Source organism: Callorhinus ursinus, unplaced genomic scaffold, assembly GCF_003265705.2.
Source record: "Callorhinus ursinus isolate GAN/ISIS: 27379988/994484 unplaced genomic scaffold, GSC_fseal_2.0 scaffold10, whole genome shotgun sequence".
NCBI classification, from domain to species: Eukaryota; Metazoa; Chordata; class Mammalia; order Carnivora; family Otariidae; genus Callorhinus; species Callorhinus ursinus.
Window position 1 is genome coordinate 30,756,862 of NW_027397072.1, and position 26,083 is coordinate 30,782,944.

General features: G+C 37.1%; 2 protein-coding genes across 5 annotated transcripts; one reads left to right on the forward strand and one right to left on the reverse strand.

The window, feature by feature from the left end:
- Nucleotides 1–1,821: 1,821 nt before the first annotated feature.
- CEBPZOS (CEBPZ opposite strand) lies at nucleotides 1,822–6,913 on the forward strand. 4 transcript variants are annotated; one of them, XM_073897290.1, is made up of 6 exons: nucleotides 1,822–1,869; nucleotides 2,587–2,771; nucleotides 4,473–4,588; nucleotides 5,870–5,914; nucleotides 6,460–6,544; nucleotides 6,671–6,913. In XM_073897290.1, the coding sequence occupies exons 3-5, from the start codon at nucleotides 4,474–4,476 to the stop codon at nucleotides 6,540–6,542; spliced, it is 243 nt and encodes an 80-aa protein (XP_073753391.1). In that variant the 5' UTR covers nucleotides 1,822–1,869; nucleotides 2,587–2,771; nucleotide 4,473; the 3' UTR covers nucleotides 6,543–6,544; nucleotides 6,671–6,913. The 4 variants fall into 4 exon arrangements, with proteins under 4 accessions (XP_073753391.1, XP_025723849.1, XP_073753392.1 ...); XM_025868064.1 differs by lacking the exon at nucleotides 2,587–2,771 and having other exon boundaries at nucleotides 1,824–1,869; XM_073897291.1 differs by lacking the exons at nucleotides 1,822–1,869; nucleotides 2,587–2,771 and adding an exon at nucleotides 1,924–1,934.
- On the reverse strand, nucleotides 6,539–26,050 carry CEBPZ (CCAAT enhancer binding protein zeta). Its single transcript, XM_025868061.2, is given in 17 exon segments — nucleotides 6,539–6,613; nucleotides 6,616–6,711; nucleotides 7,468–7,549; nucleotides 7,629–7,690; nucleotides 9,925–10,014; nucleotides 10,405–10,598; nucleotides 10,876–10,933; nucleotides 11,820–11,917; nucleotides 13,303–13,369; nucleotides 14,727–14,795; nucleotides 14,895–14,997; nucleotides 15,563–15,616; nucleotides 17,585–17,673; nucleotides 18,764–18,941; nucleotides 19,505–19,736; nucleotides 22,340–23,841; nucleotides 25,858–26,050. Coding segments are annotated over 17 exon segments (3,183 nt in total). The 5' UTR covers nucleotides 26,014–26,050; the 3' UTR covers nucleotides 6,539–6,560.
- Between the last annotated feature and the right edge of the window lie 33 nt (nucleotides 26,051–26,083).

A 26,083-nucleotide genomic window follows, 5' to 3' on the forward strand; every position in this document is an offset into this window, starting at 1 on the left:
CACTTAGACGGCACCGCCCTGGCTTGGCTCACACTTCCTGGTGGCATCAGCACAGGAGGTTTGTTTAAAGCTCCTTTCCTTGAGATTAAAGACATTGTTCCCTCTTAATGTTTTTTCTTTTCATTTTTTTTCTAGGCTATGGACTTATACTGGGCGGCGGAGGGGGAGAAGAGAGAATTCTGGAAAGAGAGAGAGATTGAGAGGTTGAGAGAGAAAGAGGGAGAAAGAGAGAGCGAGAGAAAAAAAAACTTGGTGACCAAAAATGTCTAGGGTGATTGAACTCTAGTCTGATTAGTAAAGCAGGGAAGCAAGAATCAAGAAGCATATGGCTCTTGGAAACAAACTGAGGGTTCTTGGAGGGGAGGTGGGTGGGAAGACGGGGCAACTGGGTGATGGGCATCAAGGAGGGCACTTGATGGAATGAGCACTGGTGTTATATGCAACCAATGAATCACGGAAAAAAAAAAAAAAAGCAGCAGCATATGGCTCCTGTGTGCCAATTGGCCCAAGGCTGATTTTTAGGGGCAGGTAAATCGGCGCCTGCTACGCCATCCTCCTCTTTATGTAGTAGAGTGCCCCTTCAGGATTAAGTTGGGCTTTTCCCCTCTTCTTTACCAAGAGAAGTGCTACTTCCTAGTGTAGTATAGGATTGAAATTTACTTTGGAATCCCACATATAGGGAGAGGGTGTAACCTCTCGGTATTTTGGGGAGTTTATTAAAAAACTGGCTCCCCTCTTCAGAAGTTGAACACCAGGAAGTCAGGGATGAAGTCTAGTTAGTGGATGCTGGAAGCATTCAGGGTCCAGGGCAGTTTAACTGGTGACACTTTGGCATCCTAGACTGGGGATGATGGAGAAGCACCCCACTCCAGCATGGGGATGCTGGCAAGCAGGAGTCCTGCCCCCACTTCCCCTGCCCCAGGGACAGTGCTGCCAGAGGCTGCAGGTGCCACTGCTCTGTGTCCTGTGGCCATCTGAAGGGAAGGCTGGGTCATCACCAGGATCCTGGGCTTCTCTTCTCCAGTAGGTGCCTTTTGTCAATAGAAACGATGGGTCATCTAATCTCTGCAACCTCTTGTCAGCTGACTGAGAGAGCTTTATTTTGAGGATCCCAGAGAGGTTGCTCTTTCTCTTTCCGTGGGAAAATGGACAGCAAACTTCCCAGGTACTTATTAATGAAGAGATCCCTGCTGCCCCTGCTCTTATGACCACTACAGAGGACTGGGACTTTGGCCAACCTCTGTGCCTTGGGCATGATGAAGCAAGGGAACTTCTTTCTGGTCACTTGCATCCCTCTGCTGGAGTTAGCAAATCAGGGTCACACTGGGGAATGTACAGCCTCCCAAAGGAGTCTTTGGGGGGGTGCTGGAGACTTAGAGGAGGATGAATAGGACTTAATGAACTGGGGATCTTGAGCGTTTGCATTCCAGGGTTAGGGTTGGGGCAGGTCAGTTACTCCTGCCTACTGAAACAGGTCTGCAATTCTAACAAGCTCCCAGGTGATGACCATATTGCTGATTCTTGGAGAATATCACACTTTGGGTTGCAGAGTGTAGAAAAATAACTGAGCACAGGTTTTTCGAGTCAGTGTCTTAAGTTCAAATCCAATTTTGTCTCTTGGTAGCTCTGTGATTGTAGGCAGGGTATAACTCTTTCCTTCTCTGTGAAATGAGACACTCATAGCACCTATTATGACATAGGGTTTTTGTGAGTATTAAATAAATTAACGGACATAGCCCGCAGTCTGGATCTGCTCTCAGTAAGAAGAGCACGATAAAAGGTAATTCGGTGTGGGGCGGGACCAACGCCAGGAGGGGCGGGGCCGTGCCAACCCTTGCGCACGCGCAGTCGTGCGTGTAAGCCCCTCAGGTAAGAGAGCAGGGCTTCTAGCTGGGCGTCCTGATTCGGGCTCTCCACAGAGCGGAGTGGGGCAGGTTTTGTGGGGGCCTTGCTAAAGTTCTGGGATCATACGGAGGGAAGTTGGGTGTTACTATACCCATTCGGCGGGAGGGCGCGGGACAGGCCCGAGTGTTTCCGGGTCGCTCGGCGACCTTGTCGCCGCGGCCGGGCGGTGCGGCCTGCGCTGTCCGCGCGAGTTGGCCGCGGGCCGGGCGGGAGCGTCCGGGGAGCCCGGGCAGGCGGGAGAGCGCGGGGGGCCGCCGGGGTGCACCGGAGACCCGGGGGGCGGGGAGCCGCGACGGCCTGAGGATCGTGGGTAGCCAGCCTGAGGCAGCTCTCGGAAGCCTCGCTGGTGCCTTGGTTTTGGACCGTGGGAACCTGGAAAAAGCGCTTTAGCTAATTAAACCCAGGGATGCTGAGAAACCTTGCTCTCCAACATCTAGAGTGCGGGAGACCTTGCTGTTTGACGAATCATTTTGCCTGCGATGCTGAGCCGCGTCGATTTCCAACTGCAGTGCATAGATGAAGCGTTTTCGGACGCAACATTGCACCTTTAAGCTTGTGCACTCTGAATCAGCTTCTCAGCCCAGTGTGATGTGAACCCCATGACACACAGCGCTGCTTTTCTTCGAGCCCATTCGAGGACTGCTTTTATTTTATTTTATTTTATTCATTTATTTTAATTAGGATTCATGTCCCATGCGGGGCTTGACCTTAGGACCCTGAGATCAAGAGTCCGTGGTTCCACCGATTGAGCCACCCAGGTGCCTCGAGCACTGCTTTAAGTTTCACCTAAATTCCATCCTTCTCCAAATTCTCGTCTAGTCTTGTTCTTTCTCTGCCAGCTAGTAAGCCAACTTTGTCGTGGACAGGTATGCGTTTGGTGGTCTTTATCAACTAGGCTTTAGTAGTCGTTATAAACACCTTGCCTGAAGCTGAGCGACTTGTAATGTAAAATGTGTATATATATATTTTTTTAAAAGGTAAATGCTGTAGCAGTGTTATTTGTACTTTATTTTTTGAACTCTTAACCTCACCTCCGAACAAAACCAAATTTTACTTGGATTCCTTTTACTGCGGATATTGCTGCAGGCAGGCTTATTTTTAATTAAAAACATTTTTTTCACCCATTGCACATTAAAAATTACCCCAAGAGAGGTCCCTGTACTGATCATGACTTACTTCCTGTCAGGTACAGCATTGTAAACAGCAAAACAGTTTTCCATTCCCACCCACTCAACTGCCTGTTGGTTATACTTAGGTTCTTAACTTCCTCTGCTTCATTTTTTTTTTAAGATAATAAAGTTTTAATCTTTTAGTTCCCAGGGTGATCGCATTATCAAAATGAGGGAAGGGAATTTTGGAGGGAAGGGACACCTGGTAAAGAGATTAATAGGATAATCCTACAAAAGTAGAGTATTTAATTACCCCACTCTCAGGCATTGTGAAAAGGAGTCAAGAGGGAATGGCGGTGAGCAGAGAGCTGGGATTGTAGAGTATTATAGATCTTACCCTCTCTGCAAAGAGGCAGAGAACAGTATGACAAAGAGCATACACTGGACAGTATCAAAATCCTGAGATTAAAAAGGACTGGTTTCTCCTGTTGTTGGGGTTAGAGGGAGGCAGAGAAAAACTTGCATTTACATTTCATATATTAAGTCATATATGCTATTTTTTTTTAGCTTATTATATAGCCCTTTCCCTTGTTCAGCTTTTATGTTGGGAGAAAGAGAATGAAGACCCAAACCCTTTTTTTGATTAGTTTTTGTTTTAGTTACAGGAAGAGAATTAAGATCTAAAGTCTAGTTTGCCACTTACTGGGTGATGGTGGTCAGTTTTTCTCCTAATGTGGTCCAGGGCCTCTCGTATAGAAGCCATTTGGAGTTGCTTGCAAATATGCAGATTACTGGGATGCTAACCCTAGATTTGCTGAATCAGAATCTAGGGGAACTACAGGACTGGGGAACTGCAGATTGAGGCCCAGGAATGTGCATTTTTAACAAGTCTTTTGGGTGACGTTATTTAGTTTGACAACTACTGTTAGAATAGCAGCTCCTCAGGAACAAGTTGGTTTGTTGCTCAACTTTGTATAAAATGCTTGGGCTGTGGAACATAGTTCAATATATGTTGTATAAATAAATGAAAACTCCAGCTATGAAACATATACAACCACTTATAAAATAACCTTACCTTTGTAGGTACTTAAAAAGAGCTTTCACATATGGTGACTGTTAGATCATATCTTAATTCCTAGTTTGGCTAAAAAAAAATGATTTACCCTATCTATATTCTATATTCTTAGGCAATTAAAAAATCTCAATTCCATAAGTTGTTCTTTTTTACAGTGCTTTTTTTCAGTTTCATCTCCCTTTTGTGCTTTATCCAGTGGTGTCTTTGGTTCATTGTGTGGGGTAGAGATTGAAAACTAGGAATGTGGGACATATCAAATACAAATAAGCATACAGTAACTTCAGGGTTTTATCCCTGAATCATTCCGACTGTTTTTGTGGAAGTGGTATTAAGTTTGTGTATGCTCATTCAGGTTTACATGTATTTGTTATTGTTGAACTTAGGATGGCCCGCACTATGGAACCAGTGGCAAAGAAGATCTTTAAAGGAGTTTTAGTAGTTGAACTCTTGGGCATTTTTGGAGCATATTTTTTGTTTAATAAGATGAACACAAGCCAAGGTAATCCTAATTCAGAAGTTAATGTTTTCTAGAGGGGTGTGCAGTTTGCTAATGCATTGAGTTACTAAACAGCATTTTTAGAGAAATTGCTTCTTCAATATATTAGGCATTTTGGGTTGCTGGAGGGGAGGGGGTGGAGGGATGGGGTGGCTGGGTGATGGACATTGGGGAGGGTATGTGCTGTGGTGAGCGCTGTGTATTGTGTAAGACTGATGAATCACAGACCTGTAGGCCTGAAACAACATTATGTTAGTAATATATATATTAGTCATTTTTATGGACCCAAGAAGAAACTTGGTGTTAATTATTGTGGACTTAATGACTCTTCTCCCTAAATAATGTTATTTGTAGACTAGGGAAAATGTTTCACACTTCAATGGATTTTACTCATCTGGGGCATAGAGCAAGTATCTGGTCTGGCTTAATTTGGGAATACAGGTGAAGAAATTCAGCCGCTGCTTATATCTCATTGTTGGGTAGACTGAGTAGTGGTTGCAGAGCTGAGTTGTCAAGTAACCAGTTTCAAAGGCTATCAGAGTTCCTCCTCTGTTATCAGTAACTGGGCACTTAAAACCTTTCCCATGCCACTGGCTGTCACTGAGAGTGCTGTGACACATTCTGGAGGGAAATCTTATATTAGAGCCCTCAACTTTTAAAATGAGGAAGGGCTGTTTTCTCTTTCCCTGGAGCTGGTAATAGTAGTCCTAGGGGTGGTAGCCATCTTTGAGACTTGTCATTTATCCTCTTAAGGTTTTTCACTGGAACACGGTGCCCCAGGATGCTGCTGGATGCTCACAAAGTCACTTCCGAAGTGTAAGGGTATAAAAGAAAACATCCAAACAGTATATAAAAGCAAATTCAAGTTTCTAATTCCGTAACAAGGTAAAATGGAATCCAAAAAGAAGTTTTACAGATTCCATTTTACCTTGCTACGGAATTAGAAATAAGACTCTACCCGGTTTTTGAAGTTGATCTAACTTCATAGTTACATAAGGGAGTTACACATTAACACTGAAAACTTACTTTTCTAAATAAATTACATCATATATACAGGCCAAATTTGAAAAACTCCAAAATAACTATGGGGGGCAACAGGCGAGACAAGTGCACCCTATACCCTGTGCAGGAGAGTTCCTGATTACCAGAAGGGCCTTAACCACATTTCTCATCTGTAAGATTCCTAGCTCATAGACCCTAAAGGTAGCACTAAATTATGGCTCCATGTTTTAATACAATGAATGTCTAGTCATGTCTAATTTTAAGACTTCTTTTTTTCATCAGATTTCAGGCAAACAATGAGCAAGAAATTTCCCTTCATCTTGGAAGGTAGGTTTTTTCTTAAGAGTATAAAGTTAAGTTTAAAGTAATTTATGACCAATTAAGGATTAAAGGACTTTTTGCTTTGTGATGTCAATTTCCAAGAAAAATTACTCTTTCTCCCTATTTTAGCTCCTTCTGAGAACACAGGGAAAATTCTGTTTTGGAGAGGAGTAGTTACCAGTGGTTAAAAACTTTGGAATGAAACATCTGAGGTGGTGGTGACAAACCACAGCTTAAAACTTCGTGACCTCTGGTTTGCTCATTTCTTGGAGCTGTTTCTTTCTCTGTCCAGTAGTGGTATTAATGTCCCCCTTATGAGTTGTAATGATTAAAAAAGATGACATTATTAATCAGTACAATAATCTGGTATAAAGTAATGCTTAATAGTGCTCATTACAATGATTAGTACAGATGCCAGAGGGCTTGTACATGAAATACGTATTATCTTTTTCATTTTACCATGTAGAAATAAGGAAAAGAGGTTTGATTTCTCTCAATACAGTTTAACACTTTTACATGATTTTATAAATGACAGCTATATTTATTTATAGTTTATTACAAATCCATTGAACAGTCTGGAATGTACGGAGTCAGAGAGCAAGATCAAGAAAAATGGCTGAATAGCAAAAATTAGGAGTAAGTACAATTTAATTTATAATTTATTTAGAAAACTCCTTTGCTTTTTAATTTTTTGAGTGGTTTTGGCCTCTTTTTGAAATTTTTCTTTTTCTTGATGATACTTCTCACATCTCTGTTGTGTAGCCAGTCATCGCGTTCAGCCTCCCATCTAAGCTGTTTGAGACCTTTGTGGGGGAGAAGAAAGATGAGCACACCACATTGCAGACTCCTGGCCCCACAGAACAAAACAGGAACTTCTGGTCTGCCATGGCTCACAGTCATTTCCCATCCCCTATGCAAATTCCCTGCTTTTGTTTGTTGCTTTCCTTTGGCATTTATTATTAAAGACTACCGTTTAACAAATAAAAGACTAGGAGAAGAAAGGAACAAATGCTCTGAAGATTTTATTTCCCCTGAACACTTTCACTGGCAAAACAGAAGCCAGTAACTATCAATATCAGAATTAAAATGTCTATAAAGTACTTACAAATTCACATTATATAAAAACAGCCTGCCTCCCTAAAAAAACTAAAGTAACTGTGTAATATAAAGACTATATGCTCCCAGAACAGATGAAAAAGCCATTCCTTCCAGGTTATAAGGAACCATTTTATTCATCCTTACTAAAAACGGTCCTCCAAAATATATTTACATCTTCAGAAGTTCTAAGTTAAGGCCATTTAAAAACCTCTAAAAATTTCAAGTTACTTGGGGTGCCTGGGTGGCTCAGTCGTTCTGTCCGCCTCTTGATTTCAGTTCAAGTCATGACCTCAAGATTGTGGGGACTCTTGATTTCAGTTCAGGTCATGACCTCAAGACTGTGGGATGGAGCCCTGCCCCTGGCTCTGTGCTCAGCAGGGAATCTGTTAGAGATTCTCTCTCCCTCTGTGCCACCCCCCCAATAAATAAATAAATCTTAAAAAAAAATTCAAGTTACTTACTTGCATTATCTTTGTTAGCCATGGCATTCATGCCAATGTTATCAAACTTGGATCCCATATTTTCATCCAATAGGTGGCCAAACTTAAACAGAGATACATTTATTAGAAAACTCAAAACAATGTGGAATAGCTAACTTCTTAAAGTAGTGTATTAGTCTTACCTCCTCAGCAGATACAAATAGGTTGGAGTCACTGAAATTTCCTTTCTTTTTTTTTCTTGGTCCTAAAAAAAGTATAAGCCTAGATTATTAAATTGTAATCATTTCCAATGATTTTGGAAAAATACACTTTTTTTTTTTTAATCGGAGTATAGTTGACACACAATGTTATATTAGGTTCAGGTGTACAACAGTGATTCAACAATCTTTCAACATGGTTTTGTAATAAAAAGGTTGCATTTGGGTTAAAATACAGAATTATAATTATCTTCTAGCACCATTAAGTAGCTGGCATTTAAAGACAAGTAGAATTTATTTAAGAGTTAGTACCCTAATAAAATTTCGAGATGACACCAGTGTCTTCCTAACTTTCAAATTTGGCCACTGATCAAGGTTTAACCGTTTTCCACAAAGACTGACTACAAAGTCAACCATGGTTGAATTTTGGAATCCTTAAGGCAAACTGTATATTCTATTTAAGTCAGGTTTTATTCTTTGGTCCAACTGTGAAGAAATTGATGGAAAGTATGTTTATTATGTTATAAATGAAATTTTGTTTATACTTCTCAAAGTGGTTCTCCTGAACCTGTAATTCTGAACACATAAACATTTCAAAATAAACTAAAACATCTATTTTTAATATTTATTGATTTTAATTCACACGTTTAAAATCACATTATCTAAAAATATATTAACTAAAAATACTACTTTGATCCATTTTCACTTTTCCTGGAACAGTGTTATTCAAATTCTTTGCATCTACTAGGGCCATTTTTTAAAAACATCTTTAGTAGGGAGTAAAATTCATCATAAAATTCAGGTGTTTTTAAGGGTATAATTAAGTATGTTTTAGTAAACTTAGTTGTTCAACTATCATCACATTGCAATTTTAGAATATTTCCATCAACTCCAGAAGATCCCTGGTGCCCATCTGCAGTCATGTGCCCTTGCTGCAAGAGGGCTTTGGCTTTTCTGGCTAGTTCATGTAAGCAGGATATGATATGTGGTCTTCCGTATCTGGCTTCTTTCACTTAGCATAACATTTCTGAAGCTCATCCACCTTACAGCATGTATCAGAATCTCATTCCATTTTATTGCTAAATAATATTCCATTATCCATCAGTGAACATCTGATTTTTGGGCTGTTTCCACTTTTTGGCTATTAATAACAGTGCTGCTACGAACAATCATGTAAAGCCTTTGCATGGATACCAGAACCATTTTTGATAACTAGTTTCTAGAGCCTTTCATTTTAATTTTTGTGCTTATTATTCAGGAACTGCATATGATGCTATTATGGAATATTTTCTCCTAAGCTAAAATTCCCACGTGTATACCACCTGGAAAGTTTTTTTTTCAGTTTTCATTCATCTTATAGGTATGTAACTGTAACATTAACAAGTAAGCACGGTTACTGCCTTCTTAAAGTTGCCTTAAGGTTTATTCATAAGGCTATCCAACATTTGCAAATGTAGGGTGAACATCTTCCCACCTCCAAAACTTATCAGTGTTGGAAATTCCGTGGCCTCCTTTTGTTTTAATCAGTTCTGTCAGGTATCCTTTAATCTGCATCCCAAACTACTGTCAGCTGAGACCTGACACCTTTCAGGCTATTGTCTTCTGAAACAGTACTTTATTATTCAAAATAAGGTCACTGAAACAGCATCTTTTAATATGACAGGCTCAGCAGGACTTAAGAATAAAGCAACATTTCTTTTTGGAGATGATTTTAGGGAAAACTGTCTTATATTTGAGCATATGCTACTATTAAAGTGTGACCGTACATCACTCAGTGGAAGACAGAATCTGAAAAATAACGTTGTAATTTATGTATCAGGTAAATCATCTAAGAGGACTATCGTTGTTAGTATTTGAAAGAGCTTGTAAGTTTTGCAGGTATAAATGACTTTCAAAGCATGAAAAAAGAGCAAGCCTGTGAATTTATCATAGGTTTCAGGAATAAAATACTTATAATGCTTTCTACATTTTTATCAAAAAAGTTAAAATTGTCACCTGATATAGTCAGTACCTTTTTCTTTTATTAGCATCTTACAAGTGTTAACATTAAAAAGATAATCTCTTACAATACTTTAAAGATGATCTACAGATAGTTAAATGAGAGGAAGGAAGTTACGAGGAAAAATAATGTGGGAAACAACTTTCACATATTAAAAACAGAAGAAACTGTTATCCATTATAAAAGCAAAAATGAAATACTAACCAATTTAGAAAATTTCCCAAAATGATAATTAGTAACTTTTACACAGCCACTGCTTAGGTTTTAAAGACACTTTCTTACCTTGAAATGATCCAGCAAAGTCAAAATCATTTGTACCTTTTCTCTTGCTTCTCTTTGTCCTGATTTTAGAGCTGACTTCATCATCAAGTTCTATTTCCCCCGCCAAACAAAAACAAAAACATAAACATGCTATTAGGCAATTTAAAAACAACAGAACTGCTATAGGGCTAAGATAAAGGATGAATATTTTGATTAACTTTGAGAAATAATTACTATTCTAACAACAACAAAAAAGGGTAACTTAAGAGCTCAACAGGTATTGTCCAAAGAGCCCAATTGTTGATTAAAATAGAAGCTCAAAAATCAACCTCTTTCAGTTCCAAGTATGTGGGGGGAAAAGGTCCTATTTAAATTTCTAGCCAACCTGATTATTAATTTGAATACAAAGTAATATTTAAGAAATGCTTCAACAGGAAAACTAGCCTACACTGAGGAAAAAAGGAAAATATACTTTTTGCCTTTTATTTTAAAAATGCTTACTTGGAATGCCTTCACTTTCATCATCCAACACGTCCATGAATGCTCCTCCATCTTCATCAATTTCAGTAAATTCTTCATTCATACTTCCTAAAGAAACTTCATCATCATCCAAGTTATCAAGGTCATCATCACTGCCTTCTGAGTCTTCATCTTCTGGGTCTCCCTTAGCACCTTTTTTTTTCTTTTTCATGTTGCTGAAGAAAAACAACAATGTGTAGTAGAGAACATTGTTTTCTAAAGTGTTTTTTGGTGATTAGCCTAATACTAGGCTATTAACAAAGTTACAGCCTAGAACCTCAATTTAATATACTAACATGCATTATAAAGGTCTAAAATAAAAGTACTATATCCATTTCCCAAGCTTATTTCAATAAATTTCTACTACACATCAGAGTCCTGTATTCTGTTCTGAGGAAAACAATTTGGGAAATGCTGAGAAAAGTTTTTTAAAAAACAAAACTGTTTTTTTACCCAGCAAAATCAAGGTCATCCTTTCCAGAGGTGAAACAATTATCATCTTCAAATGTGTCTGTCAGAGAATAATATACAAATTGTCAGATGTATCAAGGAATAACAAAGTTGATAAGTCTTCTATCTGAACCAATTAACATAGTCATTCTGCTGTTTACGATAAGTAACACCAAAATGACATGATCGGACTACTGCTGGTATGTTTTATTCTACATAAGCCTGTGAATATACTGACCTTAAATCCCCAAACTAAAATGGATTCCAATTAATTTGTTTCTTTCTACAACTCTTTGATGGAAAGAGGGTAAATATCAAAATGGTATTTAGCAATTGCAATCCTTTTAAGTGCTTATTTTTAGTATCCTTTAATCTGCCTTCTTAAAGTTACCTTAAGGTTTATCCATGAGATTATCCAACATTTGCAAATGTAAAGTGAACACTCTTCCCACCTCCAAAACTTATCAGTGTTGGAAATAATACAATGTGCAAAAAAAGCAAACTCAATGTAAACTTTTCTAATTTCCCTTTTTGTTTCAGCCTAAATATAGATTAAAATTTTTGTAGCTCAGTGGATCACAGAGGAAACAGATGAAACAGCAGACTACTGCTACCAATAGCACAAGGAAATTAGGAACAATAAAAATGGTTTCTCTTCTGTAAGAGATTGGATGAGTACATTCCTTAAGAATGAATATATGCCACGTAAATACAAATTTATTTTTCCCTCAAACTGCCCACGCATAATCCTAAATCTTTGTGGAGCAAGTGAGGGTGACCTACCACATGCCACCAAAATATTTTTTAATCCTCCATTGTCATGTGCGTGGTATTCTTACCTAATGATTTTCTAAAACTAAGATCACCCCTACCACTAATATTCCATGGTTCTATAAGTAAACAGAAAGATTATTTTACAAATTAAACAGTCAACAAAAACAAATTACCAATCATCTTTTCAAACTCCTCATCATCCACATCTTCTATACTTTCTTCATCTGCATTCTGTTTTTGTTTCTCTTTAACTGAAACTTTTTTATAATACCTGAAAAAAATGCATGTTATATATTTGATTATTTTTTATTTTTTAAGATTTTATTTCTTAAGAGAGACAGCATGCGTGTATGCGCGTGCATGAGGTGGGGGGGTAGAGGGAGAGGGAGAATCTCCAGCAGACTCCTTGCTGAGCATGGAACCTGACGCAGGGCTCAATCTTACAACCCGAAGATCATGACTTGAGTAGAAACCAAGAATAAGACACTCAACTGACTGAGCACCCAGGTGTCCATACTTGATAATTGTATTAAAGGGCCCATTTTCAAAAACTAATGATGTAATGTGTGGTGATTAACAATAAAAGGGCCCATTTTGCTATAATCAAAGCACCTATGACCGGTGACACAAGTCTAAAAACAGTTGGATATAAATGACTAAAATTTGTATTTATTATAAACAAAAGTTTTGAATTAAAATAGCAACTTTTGAACATGAAGTAAAATAAATTTCAAAGATTTAGGACTTAGTTTTTCATAAAAACACCTCAAATCATCTTGATTAAATGACATAGTAAAAGGTTGTTTTAGTGTCAACACTAATGATGTGTTAGAAATAAGACAAAATGTGGCTCTAGATAACATCTAATCACAGTATTTTATCACACCCATTCTAATACTAGGGTAGAGTAAAACTTAGCATTCTGCAGATGGGATCATACCCTCAAAATTCTTCACACAAAATATTAAAAAAAAACCCAAACAAACAGAATTAACCAATCAGATAACAATAAGAATACTAGTAAGTTTAGGACTTCTCTATGTAACAGCACAGTGAATTTTGCTAATTCTGCCTAGAGTCGTATTTTGGACAAATTACTCATGAGTTGCTTATCATTATGTTAGACTGATAACAGATTTAAAGCCTGTAAGACAATTACTATATTACAAAAAGTAAGAAATTACAGATTAGGTTTTACAAAGTCAAGGGTCATAAAATTTAAGCTACATTATTAAAAATACCCACAAATTTACTTGTTTTAAGTTTCACTTAGATATGTTAAGATTAGCAAACAACGATTTATAAAAATGAGCAGACACATTTTTTTTAAAGCTTTATTTGAGAGAGAGAGAGAACAAGTGAGCACAAGCGGGGGTGGGTGGGGAGAGGGGGCAAAGGGAGGAGAAGCAGACTCTCCAGTGAGCAGGGAGCCCAATGTGGGGCTCAATCCCAGGACCCTGAGATTATGACCTGAGCTGAAGGCAGCCCCTTAACCAACTGAGCCACCCAGGCACCCCAACTGACATATCTTTTGTTCTTTTCAAGATAGACCTATGTTAATGAAGCATTTTATGGAATCTAAAAAATTTATAATCTTTTTTTCTAAAAATTTAAATTTTAATAGTTCTCCAAAAGAAACTGCATTAAGTGTATTACCTGTAGAAAAATAGTTCATCCACTGGTATTTGGCTTTCTTCTTTTGCAAGGAACTCCTTACTGTTCACTGAGAAAGTAGATTAAGAAAATATTTTTATTAAAATAATCCTTTTTAAGACTACATACAGCATACCTGTAATTCTAAAGTCTTAAAATGTAAGGAATGTGGACAGAAGGGATCTTCTAGTGCAAAGGACAATCTCTGGAAAAGTCTGAGTGTAGAAGACCAAACATTTGAAATTGTTCATTGGCTACAATGACATATATAGCCATCAATGCATGCATCACAGTGAAAGAACATAGTTTTTATTGTCCTCCAACTGTATTCAGGACTCCAATTTTAAGAGAAAGAGTTCTCTTAATAATCACTTTAAACTTTTCATCATCTTGGGAAAAAAGACAGTAACTCCTGCCATTCTGGATCAGGAAGTAAAGTTAAACAGAATTATCCACAATTTTACTTAATACTGATGAAAATTAAGGGACAAGACCAACAAACTACAAGAATATTAGTTTTCTCTCTTCACAATAAAAATTTCTAACTCATCTTGATTAAAACTGGATTTGGCTTCTAAGTTCTAACTCTATTAACTTTGGGGGAGTCCATTTACATCTTTGGACCTCTGTGAAATAAATCAGTTGGAAATTAAATGATTAATAAAGTAAAATTAACCCTAGTCTCTGAATGAAAAGGAGCTATGATTTATTATATAAAGAAATGTTTGCTCTGAATATAGAAACAAGAGTCAGACAAGATGGGTACGCAGTACCCATAAAAAGTTATCAACTAATTTAAAATGATGCTCTGTGACAAAAACTAGTTGTGGGTTTTCTGCTAAACCCGTATTAGCTTAAGATGGTCTTTAACTATAGGGGTGTCTGGGTGGCTCAGCTGGTTGAGCATCTAACTGTTGGGTTTCGGCTCAGGTAGTAAAAAAAAAAAAAAAAAAAAAAAAAAAAAAAATTTATGCGTCCACGGCGGAGAATCTGTTTGGGATCCTCTCCCTCTGCTCCCCCCCCCTGCTCACACTCCCCCTCTAAAAAAAAAAAAAAAAAAAAAAGATGGTCTTTAACCGTAAAAGATAGTTATATATATGGGGGGTCACTAATAAAGCTATAGATGATACAAAAATGGCAAAATGTTGCTAATTGTTGAAGCTGGGTTACAGTTACAGGGAAGCTGTTATACTATCTGTATATTTATTTTGGATATGTTTGAAATTTTCTGTAATAAAGTTAAAAAAATAAAAGACCCAGTCAGACATAGTAAACTTAAGAATGCATACACATTTCTGGGAACAAAAGATGGATAATGTCTCTGGTGCTTACGTTTATTCTGGTAAAATGGAGCAAAGAATAGTACAATTTATGTTATTGACTTGTACTATTCTTGTCAGTTTCAACCGCCTAGGCTTTATACTTACCAGGAAGACTACGAATATCCTTCATAAAATGTTTTCTTTTTGGTTGCATCACAATGCTATCTGTGTTTTCTGAAATGTAAAAATCAAGACAGTGTAATATAAAACCTAGTTGTATGCTTATTTATTAAATGTCAACAGTGAAAACCAAATACTTAAATAGAAGCATACCTTTGCCTTTATGTGGCTTTGGATTTCTGTATACAAATCGATCTAAGAATCTCATTAATGTGAAATCTTGGAGTGGGTCCCCTGAATACTGAATACAGTTTCCCTGAAAGGTGGAGGGGTTGGGAGGATTAAGAACTTAACTTAAATTATATATATGCATCCAGGTAAGAAAAAAAACAAACAAAACACCATCTACTACAATGCATCAAAGGCACATATATGCCATGAATGACCCTTCAAATATCCATCTCATCCCTCTTTACTCGAAGATTTAAACAGTCATACATATAAATACATATTTTATGATACACTGTTGATTTTATGAATAGGTAAACAACAGTAATACTGTAGGTCATCTATTAACCAGGAACCAAACACTGATGTGGCCAACACAGCAAATGGGAAAGGGGAGGGCAGTCTTTCTTCAGGAGAAAAACCAGAATGTAATAAATAATTGTTGCAATTTTCTAATATCCTGTATTTCTATTCACCACACAGTGGGAAGAATTACTTGCCGTACTGTATTAAACAAGTCATTGGTCCTTTCCAACAGCAGAACATGTTTATGATTCTATGTTGTGGACAGAAAATACTGTTATGACCAATTATTGATTATCTAAAACTGGATTACTTTTTCTTATTTCTTGACTTTAGAATATTAGACTTACCTCAAGGATTGTCTTTGCAAAAAGGGCCACAGAGGGATGAAAATGCTCAGATAGCTTAAAAAAAAAAAAAGTGAGGAAAGTCATCTCTTACTACAGTTGTAGATCCAAAGAATTGAAACTTAAGCCAATACATTAAAGAGTGATTCTCAAAATTTTGGTCTCAGGAGTGTTTTATACATTTAAAAGTCAAGGACTTCAAGAGCTTCCTTAGTTTAAGTGGAATATATCTATTGATATTTACCTTATTAGAAATTACAACAGAAATTTTAAGTTTTTATTGAAGTAATCTCTACACCTCCCATGCGGCTTAAACTCATGACCGCATGGGCAAGAGTCGCATGCTCTTCCAACTGAGCCAGCCAGGCACCCACAGTAAGAAATTTTGAAACATTTATAGTCAATTTAAAATAACAATGAGCCTATTATGTATTAATATAAGTGTTTTATGAAAAGTATTAGTTTTTCAGAACAAATAAGCATTAGTGAAGAGTAGGATTATTTCAGTTTTGTAAATCTATTTAATGTCTGGCTTAATAGAAGACAGTGGATTCTCATACGTGCTTCTGTATTCCATGTCATTTTTTAGTTGGAAGTATATGAAGACAATCTTGCCTCACACAGATATATAGTTGGAAATAGGAGGGTTAACTGATAACCTTTCACATAATTGTGGATTATCTTCTTTGATACTACACCCAAACTGAAGATTAGTTGCAATACGGAATTTTTTGAAACCATATCAATCAGCTTTTGGTACTTGCTACTTAAAATTAATCGGTCTACTTTGAATAGATCTTTTAACCATGACTTTGTAACACTGTGCATTTAGTCATTTGGAAAATACTGATTCAGTAAGTTACGTAGTTCTTCCATATGTTGGTTACATTATCACAAAAATCACATTGTTAGTATCACCACTGATTTTATCAGAAAAGTTTTTACAATATTGAGGAAGTGTCCAGTTCAAGGTAGTGTTTACAAGATTTCCAAGCTTTTAATTCGGTTAAAAGCTTGAATTTTATCACTAACAGCAAATACTGTCAGCGGTTTTGCTTGAAATAAGTTTCACTTCATTCACTCAAGAAAATGTCTCCCAAATAACCAGTCTATCAACCAGTCTTTTATGAAAAAGGCAGCTAAGTTTACAACAAACTACACAGGTACTTTTCCCAAGACACGAGACCACCTCATACTTAGGTATGCAGAAGTATGTTATGAATTCCTTCTGTGTATGTACACAGACTATGAAAAAGACATGTACTTTAGGGTCAAGATAATCACTAATTTTTTCTGTTTCATCATTCTTATGTGATACTGGCTTTTTTCCCTGAAGGTACATGGCAGTGAAGAATATGATGGCTCCTACCCTTATCTGCGCTGAGGCACTAGCAGTTTTAGCCAGCATTTCTTTAGTATCATCAGTGCCACTGTTAACAGAGTGACAAAGGCAAGTAACGTGCCTTAGTAGCACTATTAAAGTAGCTGTGACCTTGCAGACTCACTGAAAAGGTGTCAAGGGGCCCACAGGAGTCTGTGAGGTAAGACACTTACTTGCTTTTCCAAAGATACCATAGAAAGTTTATTGGAAATATGGGTTCCTCTAATGCATTTAAAAAGTAATTTTATTTGCAAATAGTTCTATCATCACAAAACTTCTCAGGAAGATCTAATGCATAAAGCAAAATTTACCCATTTTACAGAGCCATTATATGCAGTAATTTACCTACAAAAAGCAAAATTTATTTATAGCCATGTATAACATCCTGATTTTGCATCCACATTATTTAAGATTTGCTACATATAAATGTAGAAATGTATAAATGTGTAAATTTAATGTTTATCAGAGACTACAGAAATATAGGTTATAAAGTATTATAGCTGGGTGACATGCTTCAGATTGCTCCCTTATGCCAATTAACTGTCTAAATAACTAAACTATATTGATCATATACGAGCAAAATGGAAACTTCAAGCTGTTAAATCCATGAGGGCAAATATAAAGCACTAATAAAATTACTTTACCTTTTTGAGTTCCCAAAGACTTGTATTTTCAGCTCCACAGAACAAAGGGTTTCTACTGAATGGATCGTATGTGTTTAACTGTTTGCCACCTGAGAACAACAACAACAAAAAATACTAATTCTCAAATGCTTTATTCCTAGCCCAAGAGTTCACTAAAACCACCACCATTAATGTTGTCACCAATAACTATAATATATATGCATACGTAATAGAATTATAATTTTCAACACTCTTAGTTAGCCAGGCATCCTACCTAGACTAAACATTCCAAGCCCCAACAAGAATTAGATATGGTACCCAGGATGGCATTTGCTACTGAATAAACCAGGCAGCAAAAGGTGCCCAAATCTGGGTCAACTGGGTTAGAAGGGTTAAAATGACAACTAGCCTGAAGATTAAATAGGTCTAAATTCTTTTGGAACTTTAAGTGCACTGAATATTTGTTATTAAATTATGTCCAGGAATAATTTTCACTTGGAACAAGTTTTATGTTATCTTCAAAGAACTTTCAAAACACATTACAACAAACTGTCAACTTTACAATGCACATGTTCATCATCCTTCTAAAGGATTATTCTCAGTTTAGCCTTCAGGGAAATTGATGGATTCTTTTAAACACTCTCCTGGCTGCTTCCATACTTCACAGGCAAACTGAAGTTTGGGGAGATGAAATAAGTTGACCAAGAATCCCACGACAAGTTTGAAGAAATGGATCTGGCACATTTCTTGATCCCCAAGGTTCAGTGTGCTTTTCTTTACAGCTCAAGTAAAGAGGTTGCATTTCCAAAAGGTATCTCCTTTAATTTCTAAGATCAAAATTGCTTTAAAATGTGTTACTATCTATAGTATTATTAATAAGTAGACAAGTGATTTACTATATTAAAAATTTACTTCTAGTTCCTGAATATATCTGGTTATAAAAGCTCTACTAAAAAAAAAAAGAATACGGAGGATTTCTAAAATGGTATAGTGTTAATTTCTATTAAGATCAAAGGGGGGGGCCTGGCTGGCTCAGTCAGTAGAGCATGCAACTTTTGATCTTGAGGTTGTGAGTACAAGCCCCACATTGGGTGCATATTACTTAAAAAAAAAATTAAATCTTAAAATAAAAAGATCAAAGGAGAATCCAATTCCTGTTTAAAAGTTCAAGAGAGCAATTTAAAGATTTAAGAAACTCACCTTTCAAGTTATCAAAGTGCACCCAAGAAGCAGACTCTGATTTTTTTGTTTCCTTAGGACTGTCAGACACAGTTTCTTCTGTCTCAGCTTTTACTGTATCTGTTTCTTTATCTGCATCGGTGAATTTTTCTATGTCTTCATCATCTCCTATGTCGATAAAATTCTCTTCATCAGACTCCTAAAACAATGGTTTAATAACTCTGCATTAATCAACTGCAAGTCTGTATTCAGTTATATGAGGGAGTTTTGAAGATGACCCTCTTACTGCTATAATGGTAAAACATGAAAATTCCATCAATCAAACTTATGAGACACCATATTCTTTTTTCTAAATGTAGGAGAATTAAGTTGAGCCACAATTCCCTGAGACTTTGGGACTTTTTTACATGAAAACATTCAGCCCTCAAATTTATGTATAAACAACCCTATGAAATAGGTGCTCCTATGTCCATTTCACAACTGAGGAAACAGGTTTAAGAGATCCACTAGCTCTGTAACTTTAACTATACCTCATACAATTACGGTTTAGTATAGTACAGTTTACAATGAGTAAAGGGATCAAGCAACATGCCCACCCAGAAAACTGTACACCTGGGACTAACATTCAGGTCTGTCCAACTCCAGGACTCACATAGGTTCATGCTCCAGAGAACTAAGTAAGTTACTGTCATTGAAGCTAAGAAGAAAAATACCAATATATTTCAGAACCCACTCGATTTAAAAAGCAGTTGTAAGATATACCGGATGATCGTCTAGTTGACTTCTTAAACCTGGTTTTGCTTTAAGGATCTCAGACACAAGGTATAAAGCTCCACATATGAATGGTGGCATCTGTTCACAAGTAACTTGGAGTAACCTCTTCACAAAAGCCTTCACCCTGCGCAACACGATGTCAGCTTTCAAAGATTTGTAGATAAGATTAAGAAACATAGCTTGCTTAGAACACATTATCAATCCTGGATCCAACATCTTCCTATAAAACAAAAACAAGATCAAATGTTTATTCATAAAATATCTCTACGACCAGTAGTAGAGGCAACTGCTAACCTCATCTTAGGGATAACCTTCCTGTTTATTTTAGATCAAGAGACCTAAGACGTAAAATGGAAGTCAATGACCAAAACAGAAAGAATGATGATCTTGGGGGAGGGTGGGAATATCAACAGGACAAAGACATTTTTTGTGTTTTCTCTTTTCTAAGGGGTTTTACATTCTCTAGGATAACAGCATAATTTTTATACAGATACAGAACCTCACAAGAAAGGCTAATCCAAAGCCAAATAATGAAAACTGACCTATGAAAGCAGTGGATTAGACTGGTGTTCTTATCCTTGTATCACTACCCCCTAGCTGGGGGACCAGAGGCCTTCACATGATTCTAATGAACACAGGTAGAGTAGAAAATTGAACATGATAATTTTAAAATTTTCTCTTTATCCTAGCTGCTGAATCCTAGAGAGGCTCCAACTGCTCTTGCCCTCCAGACATTAGGATATCCAGAATTAACACAATCCTCTGTATATGCTCATGTGCAATATTACTTCGTATTCTAAGCATTTCTATTAACTTTTTTCCATTAGTACTAGAAATGGAAATATCTGACCCTGTGAAGCATTTTCATATTGCTCTGCATATCCACTTTCCCCCATTTGTTACTTCCATAATTCTGGTGATATTGAGATATCCTGTATTATTCAATATTTGATATTCAATTTTGTCTTCACATTTAAAATTTTCAACATTTTCATCCATTTTGCAATTCATTTTTTAAAACATTTGAGAATTTATATAGGTGTGTCCCCATCATTTGACAGAGAACACGTTCTTGAAGTTTTTGATAAATCATATTTTTATAAACCAAATCATTTGAAAAATATTTTGAAATCATTTGAAAGATAAATTTCAAATAATATTACAGAAATTCTGTTTAAATGATTCTTAATAAAGCCGAAAGAAATAACTGCAAGAAGGCTTAGAAGTCCTTTGAGGAAATCCATCTGAGAGAGCTCTTGGCAAGCAATAATTTAAAGAATTTAAGAATGTACTCCTCAGATAGACTGTTGTGTTAAACACTGAGATATTAAATGGGTATTAGGAAAATATGTTTACGATAGATTCCAAACATTGTCCAAAAAGTTCTCATAACCATCAAAAGTTAAAAAAAAAAAACCCTAAGATAGTCACTACTTAAAAAAATTGTACTCTTTAAGAGTTATGGAAAGGACTCTGAGATTTTCTTTAGTGTCCTAGTGCAATCAGCACCATGAGACATCATGAACTCCCAAAGCCTGCAGACTTGGATTTGCCACCTAACTTGGCCTTGTCATGTCTGTCTGATTTTGCACAAATTACTCTACCTCTAACACTGGAGAAGTGTTAAGAGGAATAAGCTTAAGAAATTCATCGGAGTAATAATAACAATAGCAGCCAACACCTGCCGAGCACTTACTGTGCATGAGGCACTGCTAAACACTTTACATATGAAGATTACATGGGTTAACATACACATGAACTCAGTAAAGTCCCAGTTTTCTCATTTTTTAGCTATGCAACCTTGGGAAGTTTTATAATTGTAACAATAACCCTACAGGATAGGTGCACTCCTCTTCATTTTATAAACAACTGGGCCACAGTAAAATGGGATTAATCGTGTTTACCAATAGGGCTTTAAAGAGGATTCAGTAATTTGTCCAAAGTTACACAGCAAACTAATGGCTGAGACTCAAATCCAGGCACTGTGGCTTAAGTTCAAGATATTAATCAGTACATTATATTTCTCACAAGATATATGTTATGTAAAATTATTAAAATGAATTAGAAAATATATAGCTTGTTGGTATACTAAAACAGTTCCAAAGTGTTTACACACTGTTCAAAATATCATCCCTCAATAGGTATGAGTCAGGGCAACAACAAAATTCAATGAACAAAATCTTAATCCCAATAATTAAAAAAATTCCAAAAATGCAACCCTAACCCTCCCTAACAGACTTTCTTGTTTACCATCTGTTTTCCTCAATATGAGTGTAAGCAACTCTAGGGGTAGGAATTTTGTTCACTGCTATATCCAGAGCACTGCAAATCTCCAGCATATAGATGGCACTCAAAAAATTGCTGTTGAATTACTAAATGGCTGTGTGAAGGACAGGGGGAGGAAATGTAGGACTGAGGATGTGAGTGATGGGGAAGGGACTGAAAGAAACTTCAATTATATCTGCAGTTCTAATTTTTTAATATTTGAAAGATTTAAAACAGATATAGCAGAATGTTAAGGTTGAAATATTAGGTGGTAGGATATGGATGTTTTGGGGGAGGGTATTTTTCTGTATTTTAGCAAGTTCTCAAAACAAAAAATAAAGTAATGTATGCAAAATATTTAACATAGTTTTCCAACAGGAAAACAAAGATTAGTGACTTACTCAAAGTTGGTGATTAGCAAGTTCCTGAGGGGGGCCTAAATTCCAGTTTTCTAAGTTTCTTGCCCCATAGAGGGGCACAGTAGGTGCTGTGTATTAAATCATGTTATTATTAAATCATGTTATTCCTCATTCACCTATCAAAATGGAATGTACTTACCTATATAATGCTGCATAGTATCGATCTGATATCGTCTGCTGAGAATTCATTACTTGGAAAAGCAACATTAAAACCTGTACGCTGGTATTAAAATTCACAACGTGCAACACTTTAAAGAGCGTGTCGACCTGCTCCCTCACTTTGTCATCACCAGTCTGGGCATAAGGGTATGCCCTATTTACTCCTGTTAAAAGGGCACTAAGCATTTTTGATTCAACATCTTTTTTCTTGATACAAGTCCGGAAAAAACAAAAATAAAGAGTAATTAACTTATTAGCTAATTCACATTCTTCATGGGAAAGGACCATTTGATTTAAAAAGCAAACTGCGTAATATTGCGCTTTGGAGCTGATATTTGAGCGAAAGAGCAGCCTTTCTACTTCGCCACATACAACTCCTTTCATATTGGGATGTTTACAAAGCAATGTCTCTAACAGATGGGAGGCTTTGGTGGCTATTCTGTTCTGAGGATCTCCCAGTTTATTTACCACCTGCACAAGAAGAGCCTTTTCTTCCTCAGGTTTGTTACAAAGAAGCTCATGAGCTACAACAAGAGCTCGAGTTTTAGTTGCTACTAATGAATCATGACTTAAAGTTTCTAAGACCTGCACAAATTCAGCCACAAGGTGTTTCAGCTGGTGTTCAAAATACCATAATATCAGCCTTCTATCTCTTGAGTCCTTGTTGCCACTGGACAACTGCTCTAGTTTGTTGAAGGGACGCTGGCTGAAAATCCGTAGCTTCCGACTGTCTGGCAAAAGGTCTGTAATGAGTAATTCTTTGAAAGTATCCAAAGCCATGAGGCACTGCTGTTTGCTACCCTTCTTTTTAACAAGGTTCACGAGAGTTTCTACAAACTGGAGTGTGTGAATAGCATCATCCTGAATAAGAAGAATCATGGCTGCCATCCTGTCACCTAGCGTCCCTGATGACACAATTGTCTTCATCCAGGTAGAAGAAGCTCCCTTTTGGTTATTTGTCTTATTTTTGAATAAGTTGATTTCATGCTCATACAATTTCTGAGCCAAGGTTTTGTACTTAGACACAACATCCTGAGACTGGGGATCCAAAGAATATTCATTGCTGTACTCCAGATCATACCATTTGCCTCCAGGCTTGAGTAACAACGTTTGTCTCTCAAAAAATTCAAAGATGTCCTGTTGTTTATCTTTCTTAACTTTTGGTGTGACACTGTTGTTCTCATTAGAATGTTGTTCTGGCTTCTTCTTATTTTTCACCTTACCGAGTGATGTCCTTTCACTTTCTGCTGCATTTTGCTTTTTATTATCTACTTTAGATACTCTTGCTTCTTTTTTGCTGGTATTTTCTTTTTCAGCTGGTTCATCTTCTTCAACCAAGAAAGCTTTTGCATACTTGGCCAAACTAAGATTTTGAATAAATGCTTCCAATTCACCTTGTTGAAGGTCATCGATTGCTCCTTTTTTGCCTCCATCCACCACTTCCTCATTTTCATCCAAAGTAGCCAGCATAAGGTAATCTTGCTGCATTAAAACATAAGAAAGTTAAAAAATAAATTACAAATCCAAAGTTTAGAAAAACTTCCAAAGTTAATTTGAAATTTATTATGTTTAAAAATCAATTAAATTCAATTATCATGGTATTGTCTGGGCTCCCTGGGCTCCCACCCTACAACAAAGTCAATACTTGATGAATCAAAGGTTTACATGTGAAAAAAAAAGCTGTAATAGAAGAATGCACACCATAATTAAAATAATTTCAGAGTAGAGAAAACCTTTCCAAATGACGTAAAATGCAGACCCTTAAAGGCAAAGACGGGTAAAACTATCATTCTCTCATACAAAAGTCAAAAGACAAATAAATTGGAAAAAAAAAATACTGGCAACTGATATCAGAGTAATTGGGCTTAATATTTAATGTAAAAGTTCCTACGCATCAGTTAAGGAAGTGATAACTGAAAGATCTGCAAAGGATATAAACAAATGGTTCATAAGGGGAAAGTGGTTTTTAAAAATGTGAAAAGATGCTCAACTTCACTGACATTAAGAAAAATCCAAATTAAAACCACCATGATGCATCCATTTTCTGTCAGATGAGAAAGATAAAATTGTGACGGGTGGGGTTGGGGAGATGGTAGGAGGAAAAGGCACTTTCCTACATGACTAATGGAAATGTAAACTAGCACAACCTCTATGGAGGGCAACTTGCTACCTTCAAATCAAAATACAAGACACACATCCTTTGATCCAGCAGTTCCATTTCTATCAATTTAGATTACATACATGTTCACAAATGTGGGAAAAGATCTCTTTTCAAGTTATTTACTGAAGCATTATTTAAAATAGCAAAAGATTGACAACCCCAACATCCACAATAAATGGCTGGTTAGATTAAAACTATGATTTATGCAGGCATAAAACCAATGACCCAACTTTGTATAATGATATGGAAGAATCTATAAGACAAGAAAAAATATGCACAAATATTATACAGTATATTACCTTTTGTGTAAAAAATAACGTGTGTGTTTAGAAGATATAAAAGACACATAAAGATACTTGCTTTGGTTAGTAATCGCATGGTTAGAGATAAAAGCGGGAAAGAAAACTTTTCACCGAGTACTCCTCCTTTTTAAAATAACTTTTTGTAGCACGTGAAATACTACCTATTCAAAAATTAAATACAACACAAGTACAGGGCAAACTGTGAATCTGCCCCCGTAAATTGAATTTCTCCTGCCCCTACCTCTCCCACCGCCGATAGTCTCAAAACATGTGCTAAAAAAGTAAGCTAAATTCCATCACGTATTTGCTCCAAATCTTCTAAGGTTTTGCATCAAACTCCGAGAAAGGCCTATATTCTTACCTCTCTGAGCTCATTTCTTATTACTCTCCCCTTACCTCACTCTGCCTCAGCTACACTGACGTTTTTGTTGCTCAAAGAACAGCGCGGCTCCTTTCTTTCCTACAGTTTTCTTCTCAAACATCTCGATGAGTTCCCCGATCACCTCATTTAAAACTGTTACGCCCTTCCCACTGATTATCTTGTTTTCTTCTTCTCCGTGGCACTACTCAGCATCTGATATACAATATTCAAAAGTTTGGTTACTGATTCTTTCCCTTAATTAGGATGTAAATTCCGAGAGCAGAGGGCTTCTGGAGCGTAAACATGTGCGTGTACTCCGTGAGAATAGAAGTTAACATTCCAACAGCACTGGAGTTCAGAACACTGACGCCACGACGTCAGGAACCAAAAAGGTCGGTCTTCACCGACCTGAGGGAGCGCCAGTTATAGATCAGTGAAATGAGAGGGTCACCTACATCCTAAGAAAGGCCACACCGTAAAAACGTTCAATTCCAAAGAACTCTTCTCTTGTAAAAAGCTGTGGGAAAGAAGTGCGGGAAGCGCAAAGAGCCCATTTCGAAGCTGGGATATGGATGCAGAACGCCCTGCCACGCTGCCGCCCGGGGGCGGCCGGGCTACTCGGGAGACCACTCCTCGCGCCTCTGTTCCCTTGTGCGCGAGTCCGAGGCCATTACCTTGGTGCCTCCGAGCCGTAATACTTCCTCCAGAGAGAACCCATTCTCGGCTTCATCGTTATCCTCCTCGTTGTCCTCGTCCGGATCTTCTACCGCCTCCTCTCCGCGCCAGGGCCGCTTGGCGTGGAACTCCAAAAGCTTCTTGGGGGCCGCCATTACCAGCAAAGCACGCGCAAACGGCCCCACAGCCTCCTTCCGTTTGGCTGAGTGACGTACTTCTGGCAGG

Bases quoted from the DNA above. Each gene is read 5' to 3' on its own strand.
- CEBPZOS (XM_073897290.1), top strand. From the start codon at position 4,474: ATGGCCCGCACTATGGAACCAGTGGCAAAGAAGATCTTTAAAGGAGTT. The intron at 4,589-5,869 runs GTAATCCTAATT...TTTTTTCATCAG, and splicing joins TAAGATGAACACAAGCCAAG to ATTTCAGGCAAACAATGAGC. The intron at 5,915-6,459 runs GTAGGTTTTTTC...ATTTATTTATAG, and splicing joins ATTTCCCTTCATCTTGGAAG to TTTATTACAAATCCATTGAA.